Source organism: Pan troglodytes, chromosome 16 (genome assembly GCF_028858775.2).
Source record: "Pan troglodytes isolate AG18354 chromosome 16, NHGRI_mPanTro3-v2.0_pri, whole genome shotgun sequence".
In the NCBI taxonomy this organism is placed as follows: Eukaryota; Metazoa; Chordata; class Mammalia; order Primates; family Hominidae; genus Pan; species Pan troglodytes.
This window is the reverse complement of record NC_072414.2, coordinates 63,957,501-63,974,949: the sequence shown is the minus strand read 5'-3', so window position 1 is coordinate 63,974,949 and position 17,449 is coordinate 63,957,501. Positions and strand designations below refer to the sequence as shown.

The 17,449-nt window shown below is 38.7% G+C and overlaps 1 protein-coding gene across 30 annotated transcripts in view; it reads left to right on the top strand.

Moving 5' to 3' along the window:
- Positions 1–17,449, top strand: part of MYO9A (myosin IXA) — a 297,950-nt gene that overhangs the window by 145,139 nt on the left and 135,362 nt on the right. For all 30 annotated transcript variants that reach the window (XM_054667756.2, XM_054667748.2, XM_054667767.2 and 27 more), the window contains 2 exons: positions 7,734–7,875; positions 15,758–15,953. In XM_054667756.2, coding sequence (XP_054523731.1) covers positions 7,734–7,875; positions 15,758–15,953 — 338 coding nt within the window. The remainder of the gene's footprint in view (positions 1–7,733; positions 7,876–15,757; positions 15,954–17,449) is intronic.

The window sequence follows — 17,449 nt, the reverse complement described above, 5'->3', positions numbered from 1 at the left end:
CAGAATCTCTCTGAATGCTGTTTTTTGGGGTTTTTATGGAGGCTTCATTACATAGGCATTACTGACAACTGTGTAGAAATGTGATTGGACAAAAAGAGTATGATCTCATACTAATAGACTGAGTGAGAAACCCAGTAAGGCCTGTTTGTCTAGATTCTTCTTGGCCTCTCTGTGCAGCATTCTTTCCTTCAGAGTATGGGGCAGGACCCTTTCTGGAATGAGGATCTTTTGATTCACAATCAGATTAGAGACCTGCCTTGGGCAGGTAAAAGGAAGACAGGAGGTTAGAGAGAAAGATTCTGTTTCCTGAGGCTTGCTCCTGTGACCTGCTCCTGAGACCTAAAGCACTCCTGTGACCTGCTCCTGAGACCTAAAGCACTCCTGTGACCTGCTCCTGAGACCTAAAGCACTCCTGTGACCTGCTCCTGAGACCTAAAGCACCCCAACATTATAACAAAAGACTACACCAAGGGCTGTGGTAGTTAATAAGTGAGGAACCATGGACGAAAACCTACACACACACACACACACACACACACACACACACACACACACACACACACACACACGATAAAATCATGTCATAGGCCATACCCTGGCTTTCAAACATGGATCCTTTACATCATCAAAAGAATATACAACTCAAACATACTGCTACATTACTAGAATCCCATTCAGTCATTAGTAATTAGTCCAGTTCATTATCATGTTGTATGAATATGTCTCCCAGGGAGAGACCACTCAAGTTTGCAGGCTTCCTTTCAGTCTTGTCAGATTCCAGAAGCAGGAGCAGTCTCCGCAAACATACAACTTTTACCTTTTGAGCATCTCTTATAACTGAGTTAAAGACAGTGTCATCTCTTGCTCTGAGCTTCTTTAAATGTGTTAATGTAATGTTGGATTTCCCTCAATGAATAACCCATTTATTCCTGTCTTTACCCTCAGCTGCTATTCCTCCTCTCCAGTAGTTCCCAAACTTTTCCTCCTTTGGAAGGCACATTAAGAATTGCCACTGTGCTGGTTTAGATTGCAGACAACAACTCTAGTCTAGCAAGTACCTCCTCCTCAGTCCACTCCCCTTTAGACAGGGTAAATTACATGGGTGCAGAACTAGTGAGCTGTTTTTATGGCCAGTAAAAGTAGTTGCATTCACTCTTAGCCCCAATTTTGCTAGATAGAGTGAAGGTACAACCCACCCCCATTATGCCCTTAGGAATTTTGACTTAAGGTTTAAAAATGTAGTTACAGTTTCTTGCTTAGAAATCATCCCTGCTTCCAGCACTTGCAGTTGCAGCCGTTGTCCTAGGACCACTGCATCTGGTAGCGGAGAGAAAAAAAGTTTTTTCTTTTTGAGGTCATCTGGGGAAGAAAAAAATTACAGTTGTTATACCAGTGTACTCCTCCCTTGGGAAGAATTGGATAGTCATACCAGCACCTTCCCCAACCGCCTTTTTCCCAGATGAACCAGAAAAACAAGAAAAATCTAAGGGGATGCTCCTTTAGTCCCACTCAAGTTGAATGTGAGCACACACTCGTGAAAGCATGCAAGCCAGCCCTTCATTCTTTTATCTTCCCGTGTTTTAGACAACCAGTGTTTTAATTGCCCATCCTACTCCTTCATCAAACTATTACTCTGAGGAGGATTTTTTTTCCCTCTATTTGTTGGACATGGTAGGCTGTACAATGTGTTTCTCGTTCTGAAAAGATGATGATTGTCCAAATCCATGCGATATTTTCTGTTTTTTGGTTTTTGTTTGTTTGTTTTTTAAATGGCACTCTGAGCATTTGCATCTTCCACTGGGTAAGGAAAGCTCACTTCAGAGTCGGTGACTATTCCTGTCAAGACCCATTCATTTGTAGCCCCCCCAGGGCTACCAGCATCAGTCTCACTTACCATCTACATTCAGGGTCTTCCCACTAGGGAAACTGCCACATAGCCATTGGAAGTCTCAGACTCTCTTGCTGACAAAAAGAACAGTTCTTATTGGCATTTTGTGCTTGAGTGAAGGTGTAAGAGGAATGTCTAGATTTAGCGCTTCTCAGCACTGCTGTAGTACCCCCATATCTGCTCATTTCATGGACCTATGTAGAAGGGACCCCCTTAACTACAGCATTTACTGTAACCTCATAAATAGATAACAGACACATTCATTGGGCGAATATCCTTATCATCATAAAGCTAGTCTTACGTAGCTTGCATATGAAGCATATCAGCTGCTTCATCTGGGTTGTTCTGCTTGGCATTTCTAGGGAAAGTTGGGCAATCCCCCTTTCCAGAGTAAAAAGATCATACAGTGGCTTTTATCCAGTCCACTATGCTGGCTGTTGCCTTGGGAATAACGTCCTGTGTGTCTCAATCATGTATAGATGTCTGAGATTGCTTAGTAGTGAGCCCTGTGTCCTACATCAACCCAAACATGTTTTCCACTGTAGCATTTAAACCAAAGCTACTGCCCCTAATGTAGTTACTCTCATAATCCATTTTAGTAAAGGTTCTTTAGGAAGCTAATGATACCAATCTACAAAATGGAACTATTCCTTCACACTATGCAAATTAATTGAACTCAAGGAGAAGCTGGTTGGTCAGAAGTTCTGGAGGCATGAATTATTGGCTGGTGTCTGAAGGTGGGGTGGGGTGCAGTTACTTCGTTTTGCCCTTTTTCCACATTGACTACCTTCTTGGTAACCACATGTCTCAGAGGTACTTTGTTGCCCCTGCACAATTCTGTCCTTGGAGGGTGGCTTTGAGGCCAGCAGCCTGAGCTCAAACAGACCAAGATCTGAGGTTGATCCAGCTTCAAGGACCAACACAGTACTCTCTTTAAATTTCATTTTAGCTATTATAAATAACAATAATTAAGGGATTATTTATTTATAATAGCTAGTTTTATGGCTATTTATTTATAACAGCCAGTTCATTTTTTTTCTTATTAGTTTGCATTTCCTTATGCAGCCAGTGAACCAATTCCCCAGGAGTTGGAACCATCTCTAAATTCCACTGATAACTTTTACCTTTAATAACCGAGCATAGCAGCTATGGCTTCATACCTTGGGTGACCATGTGGCCACACCAGAACAAAGGTTTCTCATCTTCTACCCTTTTATCCTTTTTCTTCCCAAACCACATGTTTCAGTGAGCCAGGGCCTTTTTAGCAAATCTCACTTCTCTGACACCAGTTATTTGGGAAAAACATTAAAACCATGTTTTCCTCTGCTCTCACACCATAACAATCAACATGAAGACATCTGTGACCAAACGTTTGTGGGGTTTTCCCTACCAGCAAGCAGTGGACACCAACTGGGTGTCCTCTAATTCAAATTTGATACTATCTACCTGGAAGTAGCATCAGATCCCACAGATCGAGGACTCAGTCCCCAAAACTGCACCCCACCCCACCTTCAAACACCAGTCAATAATCTACTCTTCTGGAACTTCTGACCAACCAGCTTCTCCTTGAGTTCAATTAATTTGCTGGAGTGGCTTGCAGAACTTGGGGAAACACTTACTTACATTTACCCCAGTGTATTATAAAGGATATTGCAAAGGATACAATGAAGAGATGTGTAGGGCAAAGTATGGGGGAAGGAGTAGAGAGTCTCCATGTCCTTCCTGGGCACTCTACCTTCCAGGAGCATCCATATGTTCGGCTGTCTGGAAGCTCTCCAAGTGCTGTCCTTTTGGGTTTTTGTGGAGGCTTCATTACATAGGCACTATTGACACTGTGTAGAAATGTGATTGGACAAAAGAACATGATCTCATGAGTGGGAAACCCAGCAAGGCCTGTCTGTCCAGATTCTTCCTGGCTTCTTGTGCAGCATTTTTTCTTTCAGAATATGGGGAGGGACCCTTTCTGGAATGAGGGTCTTTTAACCGGCAATCATATTAGAGGCCTCCCTTGGGCAGGTAAAAGGAGGACAGAAGAAGGTTAGAGAGAGAGATTCTGTTTCCTGAGGCCTGCTCCTGAGGCCTAAAGCACCCCAACATTATAACAAAAGACTACACCAAGGGCCGCAGGAGTTATGAGCCAGGAACCATGGATGAAAACCTATATATTTATAGATATTTATTTATTTATAATATCACAACTGTATATATCAAAACTACCCTTGGCAGATCTCATAATATCCTTAGTCCTCAGTTTTCTTGTATGCAGAAGGCAAATGACAGTGGTACATGATGATGTTCTGTCCTATATATCTTAAGGTGTTTGTAAACAGCAACTGAGGTAGTAGAATTACTTTGTTTTTTTTTTTCTTTTTTTTTCTTTTTTTTTGAGACAGTGTCTAGCTCTGTAGCTCAGGCTGGAATGCCGTGGTGTGATTATGGCTCACTGAAGCCTTGAATTTATGGGCTCGAGTGATCTCGCCTCAGCCTCCTGAGTAGCTGGGACTACAGGCACATACCACCACATCTGGCTAATTTTAAAATGTTGTTTTAGAGACAAGGAGTCAACTTTGTTGCCCAGGCTGGTCTCAAACTCCTGGGCTCAAGCTGTCCTCCTACCTTAGCCTCCCAAAGTGCTGGGAATACATATGAGAATCACTGTGCCTGTCCTGTCCTGTCATTCTTTAAACAAAATTTCATTGAATGCACATCTTATTATACAAAGACTATAATTTCCTGACCAGTTGCTACTTCACATAGATTTAACCCAATAATGAGAATGTCACTTCTTTTTTTTTTAAATTTTTTTTGATACAGAGTCTCGCTCTGTCGCCCAGGCTGGAGTGCAGTGGCACCATCTCAGCTCACTGCAAGCTCTGCTTCCCGGGTTCACGCCATTCTCCTGCCTCAGCCTCCCGAGCAGCTGGGACTACAGGCGCCCGCCCCCATGCCCGGCTAATTTTTTTGTATTTTTTCAGTAGATATGGGGTTTCACTGTGTTAGCCAGGATGGTCTCGACCTCCTGACCTCGTGATCCACCCGCCTCAGCCTCCCAAATTGCTGGGATTACAGGTGTGAGCCACTGCGCCCGGCCGAGAATGTCACTTATTTGCTGTTACTCGAAAGCTACGGGGGTTGAGCCATGTGGCCATAAATATCAGGGAGATAAATTCTGGCTCAATAAAATGAAGAACTTTATAATTATTAGAGCTGATTGGCAGCTGCTTTAACAATTAATATAATTTCCTATTATTATAATTACTTTGCATCATCTGTCAGTGTCTTGTTGTAGGTAGGATACTGGACTGAATAACCTTTTTATGAGTCAGTCCTCTAGTTATTACCTGTCCTTGTAAAGAATTTCTGTGCTTTAACATTCCAGAAGATGCAAAGGCATGAAATATTTTTTTCTCTCCCATTTACCTGTAAAAAAACTAGATTGAAAATAAATTAGTCACATGTAGGAAGAACTATTTTGGGACTTACATTGAGTATTTTTTCTCTAAAAATATTTTTTATAGGGAATATATAATGTCAAATATATCCTTAGTTGTGTTCTTCATGCAGTGTGTTTGTAGTGCTCTAGGTGTATGGGTTTAGAATCAGAGGTCTTGGTTTAGCCTTTCCTACTTAATGGCTGTATGTTATGGGGCAGGTTACTTTAGCTAGATTCTGTAGGATGTAGGGTGGCATTTAGGAAGGAGGAATATTGTATCAGAGTTACATATGAATAGGATGTTAGGAATATTATCAGTCTTCCCATAGTATTCAAAGTGTCATCTATCAGCAGCAGTGGACCACTTTGATTCTTGTTAGAAATGTAGAATCTCAAGCTTTCATTCCAGATCTGTTGAATCAGAATCTACATTTTAACAACCGAAGTTAGGATTAGAGCATTCATTTAAGGCAGCATTTTGTGAATCTTGCCTGCTCATGAGAATTACCTTGGGACTTTGTAAATACCACTGATGCTAGGTCATCTCCCTAATCAATTAAGTCAGAATTGCAATAGTTGGGATCCAGGCATTGGTAGTTTTCAAATCTCTAGAGGTTCTCCTGACGCTACCGTTCCAGATAGTCTTTGAGGAACACTAGATGAAGAGCTTTGATATGAGCAATAATGAATGATTTTCTTGTGTTCCAAATTTTTTTTTTTTGCCTGGTAATGTAATAAGTATCCATACATGTCTGTTGAATGCAGGAACTTTCCATCTTTTTTAGTTTCAAGTAACGACTGTTTTCATGTCTATCTTCCTTCTTTTGAAAATTTCTATTATCCATTTAAAAGTAAGAGAAAAATATATCATAAGCTTTTCAGTTACTCAGATGATTAGAAGGCAAATAAACCCTGACCTAGAGACGATGACGTGAGCATCCTGCCTTAAGAGAGGCACACTGCTGTGAAGTAGTGAGATATAAGTTTGCAAAGGTTGAGCTGGCCTATGCTTTGGAGCTTGGAGTCAAGTCTTTTTGCCTTGGTGATCTATACATTTCGGAGCAGAGGGGGCACATGATTAAAGCACTATTATAGGAAAATTTATTTTGATAATATGCTTTGGTGACTTGAAAGAAGATTGGTGAGACTGTTATAGGAGCTGTGCTGTTGTCTCTGTTTGAAATAGTAAGTTATATTCCATTGTAAAATGGCTTTAAAGTTTTGGAGTGAGCTAGATGGTAGAGATGTTTTGAGGAAGAGATATTTGAATACAAAAGCAGGTCAAGGTGACCAAGAAAATATCAGTGTTGGCAACGTGAAGTCGATGTTTGTTTAATCCCTAGAGGATGCCTGCTGTTGCCAGATGTTTTTACTAGTTTTATTTAATTTTACTGGCACTGTGATAACTGGTATCTCATTTTGTGGGTTAGAAGACCCCTTCTCAAAGAAGGTTACCTAGTTTGCCCCAGGTCACTGATAGAATGCGTAATGTAAACTATGATTATCTGATGCTAAAGGCCGTTCTCTGTATGGTTTGCAATGCATACTATGTAATTAACTATGTTTGTTGTAATTTTGGAATGATTTTTACACATTAGATTTGTATTAAGCAACTTTACAACCTCATGTCACATTATTTTTCATTATTTCAGCTACCATTAAATGAAGCTATTTTCTGAAACTTTCTTTCTCCTTTTTCTGTCAATGATATTTTCTCTGTTTGAAACCCTTCCCAACCTTTAACATCACAGTCTTAACACCTACTATGTCCTGGGTGAACTTTTTCATTATTTACACCAGTGATGATTTTTTTCCTCTTTTGAACTTTTGTATTTCCGTATTTCCTATTATGCGATTAAATAATAGATATTGTTTGTGTGATTCCTGGATATTAAGTGCTCAGTTGATCAGTACAATCAATGAGTACAAATAATTGGTATAGTAAGAAAATGGCTACTTATTTATGCATGAAGGAATAGGAAGTCAAACAATTCTTATGGATTTTTAGTACCTACGAGAATCGAGATATTATTCTCTTATTTGGAAGTTGTTGGCCCCAAAGAGTATATGATTTGGATTTTATTTTCCTTTGGGTTTTATAGTAGTTCAGAACAATGCAATCTAAGCTAAATATGTAATGAGTTAATTTCTTGGTACTACTACTTGCAAAGTATGAGTACAGGCAAATCATAACTTTTGATCCCTCATCTGTAAAATAGTAACACCAATATTTATTATTACTTTTTAGCTTGTTATGAGAATCAGATTAGATAATATAGGTGAAAACTTTTGTAAACTGCTATATATGTAAGATGGCAATGTAATTATAATGTACTTTGAAAAGGGCTGTATTAATTACCGCATCTTTCTCATCTTTCTGTAATGATATTTTTTCTTTTTTTTTAAATTCAGCTTTCCACAGGCTACAAATCAAACATTGCTAGACAAGTTTAAGCATCAACATGAAGATAATTCTTACATCGAATTTCCAGCCGTGATGGAGCCTGCTTTCATTATAAAACATTATGCTGGAAAAGTAAAATATGGGGTAAAGGTCAGTAAATTTCTCACTGAATATGCTTACAGGGCAGAGATGTGTTCTTAACTGTCCCCAGCACACTGCCCTCTTTGTAGTTTGTGGAGGCTTTTGATCAGTAATAACTGGAGATATTGTATAAGGATACTATTAAAACTTAGATTCTGCTTTTCAGCACATTACTGTCTTAGGTAAGGTAATGTTTCTGTTGGTTTCTGCCTGGAGATAAACCTGATGTTGTCAGTTGATCCTGATAAACTTTAGATCTGAAAGAATAGATTGCATCTGTATATCCCAAACTCACTTGTTTATGCACATAATTTGTTGAATTTTTCCCTTCTCTGCACTCATAAGGTCTTCATGTCTCTGTTCACCATTAGGGATTTGTCAGTTCGTACTTTTCATGAATATATTGAAACTCTTAACTTATGTGGAGTGGAATCTTAATAATGTTGTCCATTTCTTGTGTAATTTGTGAGTCTGTTATTCTTTAACTACTTGATGTTTAAGCCTGCTATTTAAGGCATTTAATTTCCCAGGTAAGGCAGCTGATGATATGGAGAATAGTGGAATTAAATGTTTTCTCCTGGGTCTTGAGTCGAGTGTCTTAAGATCATTTATTCATCCATTTATTGATTTATTTAAGAAGTATTTGTTGAACACAGAACATGTGTCAGACTTTGTGCTTGGTGTTTGGAATGATCTAATGATAAACTAGACAGATGTAGTCCTGATTCTCTATACATATGTGCATATACACATATTGTGTGTGTATCTATTTGTATAACATAGATAAATGGGCTATGTGTTATAAATAAGTTAATGGGTCCTATGAGAGAAAGTAGTAAAATAGTGGATTTTGAATTTGTGAATGCATGAACACTTCTCTAAGAAACTTAAATTTTGAGAGATGACCTGAAATAAATGTTACCTTGATGAGGAGTTCGGATGATGAATATTATAGGCCATGAGATAGGAGTTTGATATGGTGAAATAATTGAAAACAGGTAAGTGCTACTAGATTATAATGAACTAAGGAGAGTAACATGAAATGAACTTAGAGAATAGACAGGGGGTTATTATTTAGGGCTTGTAAGCCAAGTTGAGTTTGGCTTTTATCCAAATTAGTGGCACTGTGATAATATTTTAAGCAGAGGATACGACTTGTGTTTTTAAAAGATTGCATCGATTACCTTGAGGAGAAGGGATAGCAGAGGGTAAGAGTGGAATCTGGGAGATCAGTTAAGTCACTTTTTTTTAAATTGAAGTGAAATCTTAAGGTAAACTGAAGCACTGGAGTGGCAGTAGAGGTTGGGGGGGATCCAGATGATTATGAGATATATTTCTGGCGGTAAACCATCCACGGACTTTATTAATGGATTCTAAATGAGTAAGTGACCTCTGGCTAGAGCTGATGGGTGCTTTGGAGGTACCATTTCCTAAGATCGAAAATACTGGAAGGAATGGATTTTAGAATAGAAATTAAGACTATAGTTTAAAAAGTAAAACAAAAGCTTGAGCTATAGAAAAACTTGAGGATATTGTGCATAAAGTGCACAAATAAAGTGTTTAGATTTCTTTTATACCCCTTCCCAGCCAGCTCCCCTCAGAGATGACCACTGCCCTAATTTTTATCATTCTTAATTTTACTTTTAATTAAATTTCAGATAAATAGAATCATACACACACACACACATGCGTGCGCACACACACACATGCGTGTGCACACACACTTGCCTGGGATATTCATCTGCGTTATCAGATAGGTTGAAAGTAAAAAGATGGAGAAAGGATAAAAGCTGGTGTATATTATTTCTGGACAGGCTGGGCATGGTGGCTCACGCCTGTAATCCCAGCACTTTGGGAGGCTGAGATGGGTGGATCATCTGAGGTCACAAGTCTGAGACTAGCCTGGTCAACGTGGTGAAACCTCATCTCTACTAAAAATACAAAAATTAGCCAGGCATGGTGGTGCACGCCTGTAATCCCAGCTACTGAGGAGGGTGAGATAGGACAAGTGCTTGAACCTGGGAGGAGGAGGTTGCATTGAGCCGAGATAGTGCCATTTCACTCCAGCCTGGGAAAGAGAGTGAGACTCTGTCTCCAAAAAACAAAATTGTAGGACAAAATAGACTTTAAGACCAGAAATATTACTAGAGATACAAAGGGACATTTTATAATGATAAAAGGGGCCAGTTCAACAGGAAGACGTAATCACTAAATGTTTTTGGGGTTTTTGTTTGTTTGTTTGTTTGTTTTGAGACGGAGTCTCGCTTCGCTCTTTTGCCAGGCTGAAGTGAAGTGGTGTGATCTCGACTCACTGCAACCTCCGCCCTCCAGGTTTAAGCGATTTTCTGCCTCCTGAGTAGCTGGGATCAGAGGCGTACTCCACCACGCCCAGCGAATTTTTGTATTTTTACTAGAGATGGGGTTTCACTATGTTGGCCAGGCTGGTCTCGAACATCTGACCTCAGTTGATCCACCCTCCTCGGCCTCCCAAAGTGCTAGGATTACAGGCATGAGCCACTTGATATTATATGTAGCTAATGACTGATTCAAAATATGTAAAGCAAAAAGAAAGCAAAAGTAGACCTAGATAAGTGCACCATCATAATTGTAGATTTTTTTCTTCAATATTTTTCTAAGGAAAAAGAAAAAAACTTAAAAAAGAAAAAATTGTAGATTTTAACACATTTCTGTTAGTAACTAACAGACCAAGCAACACAAAATCAATACAAACAGCACTGTTAAATAGCTGACCTAATTAGCACATCATAAGGATAACTTAGAAAATCATTGGATATTTAGAAACTAAGCAAAACTCTTCTGAATAACCCATGAGTCAAAAAAGAAATGACAATATAAATTACTTATAATAAATTATTAAAATTATAATATTTTATACTGAACATTAATGAAATCCAGCATATCAGAAACTTGTAGGATACAGTTAAAGCAATGAATGTAGGAAAATGTATAACTTTAAATGCATATGTTGGAAAGGAAGAAAAGTTGAAAAGTGGTTATCTGAACTTTTTTTTTTTTTGAGACAAGAGTCTTGTTTTATCACCCAGGCTGGAGTGCAGTGGTGCGATCTTGGCTTACTGCAACCACCACCACCTGGGTTCAAGCAATTCTCGTTCCTTAGCCTCCCAAGTAGCTAGGACTACAGGCTTGTGCCACCATGCCTGGCTAATTTTTTTGTTTTTGTTTTTTGAGATGGAGTCTCACTCTGTCACCTGGCTGGAATGCAGTGGCGCGATCTCGGCTCACTGCAACCTCTGCCTCCCGGGTTCAAGTGATTCTCCTGCCTCAGCCTCCTGAGAAGCTGGGACTACAGGCGCATGCCACCACGCCCAGCTAATTTTTTTTTTTTTTAATAGTAGAGATGGGGTGTCACCATGTTGGCCAGGATGGTCTCAATTTCTTCACCTCGTGATCCGCCTGCCTTGGCCTCCCAAAGTGCTGGGATTACAGATGTGAGCCATCACGCCCAGCCAGTTTTTGTATTTTTGGTAGAGATGGGGTTTCGCCATGTTGGCTAGGCTGGTCTCAAACTCCTGGCCCCAAGTGATCTGCTCACCTCAGTCTCCCAGAGTGCTGGGATTACAGGTGTGAGCCACCATGCTTGATTGAAAAGTGGTTCTCTAAGCTTCTATGTGAGAAACTAGGAAAAGAGCAAATCACACTCAAAGGAATTAGAGAAAGGGTATAAAAATAAGACCAGAAATCAGTGCAATATAAAGCAGACATTGAACAAAGAAATCAACTAAGCCAAAAGTTAGTTCCTTGAGAAGATAACACAAAATAATATAAATTAAATGCAATAGGAAAATAACTGATAATGTAAAAAAAATTATAGATTACAGATACCAGGAATGAAAAAAGAACTTTACTACATAACCTACAGATATTAGAAGGATATGAATATATTTTGTCAGGAAATTTGAAAACAAAAAATGGATAAATTCCATTAAAAAACACTTTACCAAAACTAACACCAGAATAAATAGAAAAACCTGAAAATTCTGTTGGCTAAATAATTTGAATCAGTAGTTCAGAACTTTTCCACAGAGGAAATCCCAGGCCCACATGGTTTTACTAGTGAATGCTTCCAAACATTTAAATGTACTACTGGTCTTACACATTTTCTTTCAAATTAGACATATCCTTTAAGATTTGTTAATGGATCTCAAGAAATAATAAGAAAGATCTGATCTGGAAATTTGCATTTGGGCGATGGTGTTAATTTAAAGTCATAACTTCACGCCTGTAATCCCAGCACTTTGGGAGGCCAAGGCAGGCAGATCACCTGAGGCCGGGAGTTCGAAACCAGCTTGATCAATATGAAGAAACCCTGTCTCTACTAAAAAAATACAAAATTAGCCAGGTGTGGTGGCGTGTATGCCTATAATCCCAGCTACTCGGGAGGCTGAGGCAGGACAATTGCTTGAACCCAGGAGGTGGAGGTTGCGGTGAGCCAAGATCAAGCCATTGCACTCCAGCCTGAGCAACAAGAGCGAAACTCTGTCTCTAAATACATAAAATAAAATAAAGTCGTAACTCTGGTTCTGATCACTTGATATAAGAGGGTTGAGTGAAGAAATGAGTGCACAGCCAGGTGTGGTGGCTCACTCCTGTAATCCCAGCACTTTGGGAGGCCGAGGTGGGTGGATCACTTAAGTCCTGGAGTTCGAGATCAGCCTGGGGGACATGGGAAGGCCTAGTGTCTACACAGAATACCAAAGGTTAGCTGGGCATGGTGGTGTGTGCCTGTAGTCCCAGCTACTTGGGAGGCAGAGGGGTAGAATTCACTTGAGCCCGGGAGGCAGAGGTTGCAGTGAATTGAGATGGTGCCACTGCACTCCAGCCTGGGCAACAGAACAAGACCCTGTCTCAAAAAACCAACCAAAAAAAGAGAAATGAGTACACACTGTTAAACCCACCCTTGAATTTCCAATATGAACTAGCAATGAAGACTTAGAAGGGCAGTATAGGAGGTAAATAGTAAACCACAAAGTATGTTCTTGTGGAAACTAGAAAGAGATTTTGAAGAAGAATGATATGGTCAGTTGATAATGTACTTAGAAATCTAGAAATATGAAGACAGATTATTTCATTTTGAAAATGAAGGTCACTGGTCACTCTCAACACTTGACAGTCAGCATTGAAAAGAATCCTAGATTTTTAGGTTGTACAGTGTAGTTATTAATAGGAGTAGGGCAGACTGGTGTTTCAGTTCCTGCACTGGTACTTATTGTCTCTTTGACCTTTGGCAAGCTGCTTTACCTTTCTGTTTACTTATCAGTAAATTATGGCTTATGACTAAATCTGCTTTATTGAGTAGTTGTTAGAACTGGGTAAAAATAAGTTATGTAAAATACATTAAGTTCATGCCTCACAGCTTGTCTGCCATCAGTAGTTATTAGCTGCTGATTATGGTGTCAGAGGTTATTTGGATTTGAGTACTCTTATTCAGTTTTTCTAATTTTCTTTTATAATACATACGTTTGCTCTAAGGGTATGTAAGGACAAGCCAAGGACCAAAATTCCTGGCTTGTTTCCTGTTTTTCCTTGTTCTCAGGAGAATAAAGAAGGATTAGGAAAGGAAAGCCCTAAAAGTAATAGGATAAGTGCAAGCTGACTTCTGTACATGAGGATAGATGGCATAATACTAGGTATGTTTCTCATAGAATTCTGAGTTAGAGATATTCTATGAAGCTGTACCAACTTGGAGCGATTTACTTACCAAATTTTTAATCCTTCCATTTGGTAAGATTATAGTCAATGCCTATGCTGTAATATCAGGCTGGGCCCTTGTTCCCAGAGTGGAAGCTTACTCTCCCCATTTATTTATGGTGCATTTTAACCCATTTTCTTATGTTCTAGCTCCTCCAACCTCTGTTGTTTGGTAGATGGTTGTTCCTGCCTATTTACAATCCTTCTTATTCAGCTTTAAAAATCTGTGTGCTGGCTGGGCACAATGGCTTACACCTGTAATCCCAGCATTTTGGGAGGCTGAGGTGAGGGAATTACTTGAGGCCAGGAGTTCAAGACCAGCCTGGGCAACATAGCAAGACTCTGTCTCTACAAAAATAATGAAAAAAATTAGCCAGACGTGGTGATGCACATCTGTACTCACAGGTACACGGAAGGCTGAGGCAGAGGATTGCCTGAGTCCAGGAGTTAACAAGCTGCAGTGAGCTATGATGGTGCCAACTGCACTGTATTGAAGAGCGAGACCTTGTTTTAAAAAAAAAATCTATATGGTGATAATAACCAAATATATTTTCTGAAATCTCCCTAGCACTCCAGACTCACACATCCATTTGGTTATGAGTGAATGTTTTTGAGCCCTTGCTCTTCCACTTATTGTGTGATAGGAGCCAAGATATTTCACCTCTCTCTGATTCAGTTTTCTCATCTATAAAATGGGAGTAGTAATATCTATCTGAAAGGATTATTAGGAGTATTAAATGAGATTACATGAGACAATACATGTAAAATACTTAGAAGAGTGCCAGACACATACTAACCTCTCAAGTGTTACCTACTATTATTATCCTCACTGGCACAAACTTCACTTGAACAAAACTGATCTCTTGGTCTTCATTTCTTATCCTCATAACTTTCCTTTCTCTAGTCTTCTCCTTATCAGTATATGGCATCTCCATCCACTAAATACCCAACCCCAAAATGTAAGTTTTAACCTGATTTCCTCATTTTCTCATCATACCCTAATTAATCAGCAGGTTTTTTGCCTTTACATGTCCCAAATATAGCTATTTTTTATTTCTGCTGTTACAACTGACCAAGTCCAAGTTACTAGCAGTTCTTACCTGGTTTACTCTAATATTGCGCCTCCTTTTTTCCATTCTTTCTTTGAATAATTCATTTCCTATGCAGCAACCAATGTATAAGACACCAGTTAGCTCATGTTGTTACCTTTCCAGGGCTTTCCTTTATACTTGAATAAAATCTGAACAAACAACTGAAGTTCAGAGTCTAAATAGCCTATTTATTTATCTAATCTTCCACACTTTCTCCTTGTCCCCAGTGCTCCAGCCTGTGGTTTTTATCCTTTTTCTCCTAACTTGTCCAGCTTATCATCATCTATAGGTTATAGGTGTTACCCTTGCTTGCTCTTCCCAGTTTTCTCATCTCTGGCTTCTTTTTGTTATTCAGCTCTCCTGTTGCTGTATGTGATACCTCTTTGGAGAGTGTGTCCCTGACCAGAGTTTAACAAGCTGCTATAAAATTATAGAATATTTATTCTAATTTACATGTATTATAGAAATCAATAGTTTTAGGATTGGATGAGACCTTATAGAAGATACCTGGTCCAGTTAGCTACCTGGAGCAGACATTTCTTCTATCTCATTGTTCAACCACTGTTCAAACATGTCACTTGGGTTAGTCCATTCTTATGTTGCTATAAAGAAACACCTATGGCTGGGCAACTTATAAAGAAAAGAGATTTAATTGGCTCATGGTTCTTCAGGCTGTACAGGAAGCAGAGCACTGATATCTACCTGGCTTCTGGTGAAGCCTCAGAGAGCTTTTACTTGTGGTGGAAGGCAAAGTGGAAGCACATGTGTCATATGGCAAGAGAGAGGGAACAAGAGATGGAGAAGTAGGAGTGCCACACTTTTAAATCACCAGATTTTGGTGAATTCAGAACAAAAACTCATTCATTACTTTGAAGAGAGCCCCAATCCATTCATGAGGGATCTGCCTCCATGACCCAAACACCTCCTACCAGGCCCCATCTCCACCATGGGGGAATCACATTTCAATATGAGGTTTGGAGGGACAAGCATCCAAAGTATGTTATCACCCATCATCTTGTTTTTCATAATTTTTTTTTCCCGTAAGTAACACTGGTACTTTTTTCATATAGGATTTCCGGGAAAAAAATACAGATCATATGCGCCCAGACATTGTAGCTCTTCTGAGAAGCAGCAAGAATGCATTTATTTCTGGGATGATTGGAATTGATCCTGTAGCTGTTTTCCGATGGGCAATTCTCCGAGCTTTTTTCAGAGCCATGGTTGCTTTCAGGGAAGCTGGGAAAAGAAACATTCACAGAAAAACTGGTAAGTAGTAGTTATTAGTATTCTACCATACTTCATCTTTTTTTTTTTTTTTTTTTTTTTTACCTTTCTACTTCTCCACAAAAAGGAGTAGAATTCTTGCTACGAGATTCTCAAGGACAAAAATCCTGCTTCTGTAGTCAATCTAGTGTCATCTCTTAACTGATTTGTGACTATGAACAGTTTTTCTTTTCTGTAAAAGAGTTATACTGCCTTTAAAATAATGAGGATAAAGTCAGAGCATCTGTTCATGAAGTGTTCATTTTCTTTTCCTTTACTCTTAGTTCGTGGATTTTTAAAAACTTTGAAATTTAGAAATAGATAAAGCAGGATACTTTTTCTGTATGCCTCCCCCTTCAATCATAAAATCTCTCGTCTCATGTTCTGTGGGAGGGCAACTTCATAAGCACTTCTGGCCTACTGGAAACCAAACTGTTGTTTGCTGTAGCTCTAGTCTTAGATAGGGCCATTGCTGCATAGAGAAGATTTTGTGATACATATGCAGTTGAGATTTATGCCTTTCAGTAGAAATGTTATAGGGCTCACCTGTGCTTTCAGGACTCCCAAAGTGATTTACGTGGCTTTTTGGGATGTGCACTAGTAGTAAAACTTTTAAGTTTAGCTTTTAAATGTTTGAGACAAATAGATATATTTGAGAGAGTGTATTTCTAAAAATACATGTAAAATAATTGAACCTAGTTTCCGTTTTTTAGATTGTAAAGTATTTGAACTGGTCTTTGTAGATGTATAGGGAGAATTATAGTTTATTAGAGAAATAAAAGGACTATCTCAAACCTGCTTTGCCTTTTACAAAGTGATTTCTAAGAGGTTATCTTTGTAAAAAGCTTTAAGGAAAATTTTTTTTCTTTAAGATGCTTTCTTGTTTATTATGACAAACTTCTAATCAAGAAAACCACTCAAAATTGATTAGCATCCTGCTAAGACATAATTGAGTAAGAGAAGAAACTTTTCTTTTATTTACTATCAAAGCCTATTTACTTTATTCACATTATCTGTATATTCCTTTGGCATTTAAAATCTATTATTTGTGAAAGCTAGTTGTTACATATCTGTTATTATCAATATCGGCAATGACATGCAATGTTATTAATGATAAACAACCTGTATTTTCTCTACCTTGATAAAGTCTAGATTCCTTATTTTCTAATCTTGTTTTCCCTTCTGGCTAGTACAGAGCTTCCATATAATAATCTCTTTTTGAAAATTTGTATTCAACATAACATGCATGTAGAACAGTACACAAAGCAAAAATATATAGTTCAGTGAAGTACCACAAAGTAAACACAACCCTGGAACTACCACCTAGGTTAAGAAACACAACATTCCAGCCACCCAAAATTTCTCCTTGGAAAAAACTTTAAAATTTTTACTTTATATAAAGGAAAACAAAAACTCTAGTTTGTTTGCATTTTGAGGCCTGAGCAGATTTGTTTCCGAAAGTAATTGTTTATGTTACAATATATCAGTGTCAATGCCAG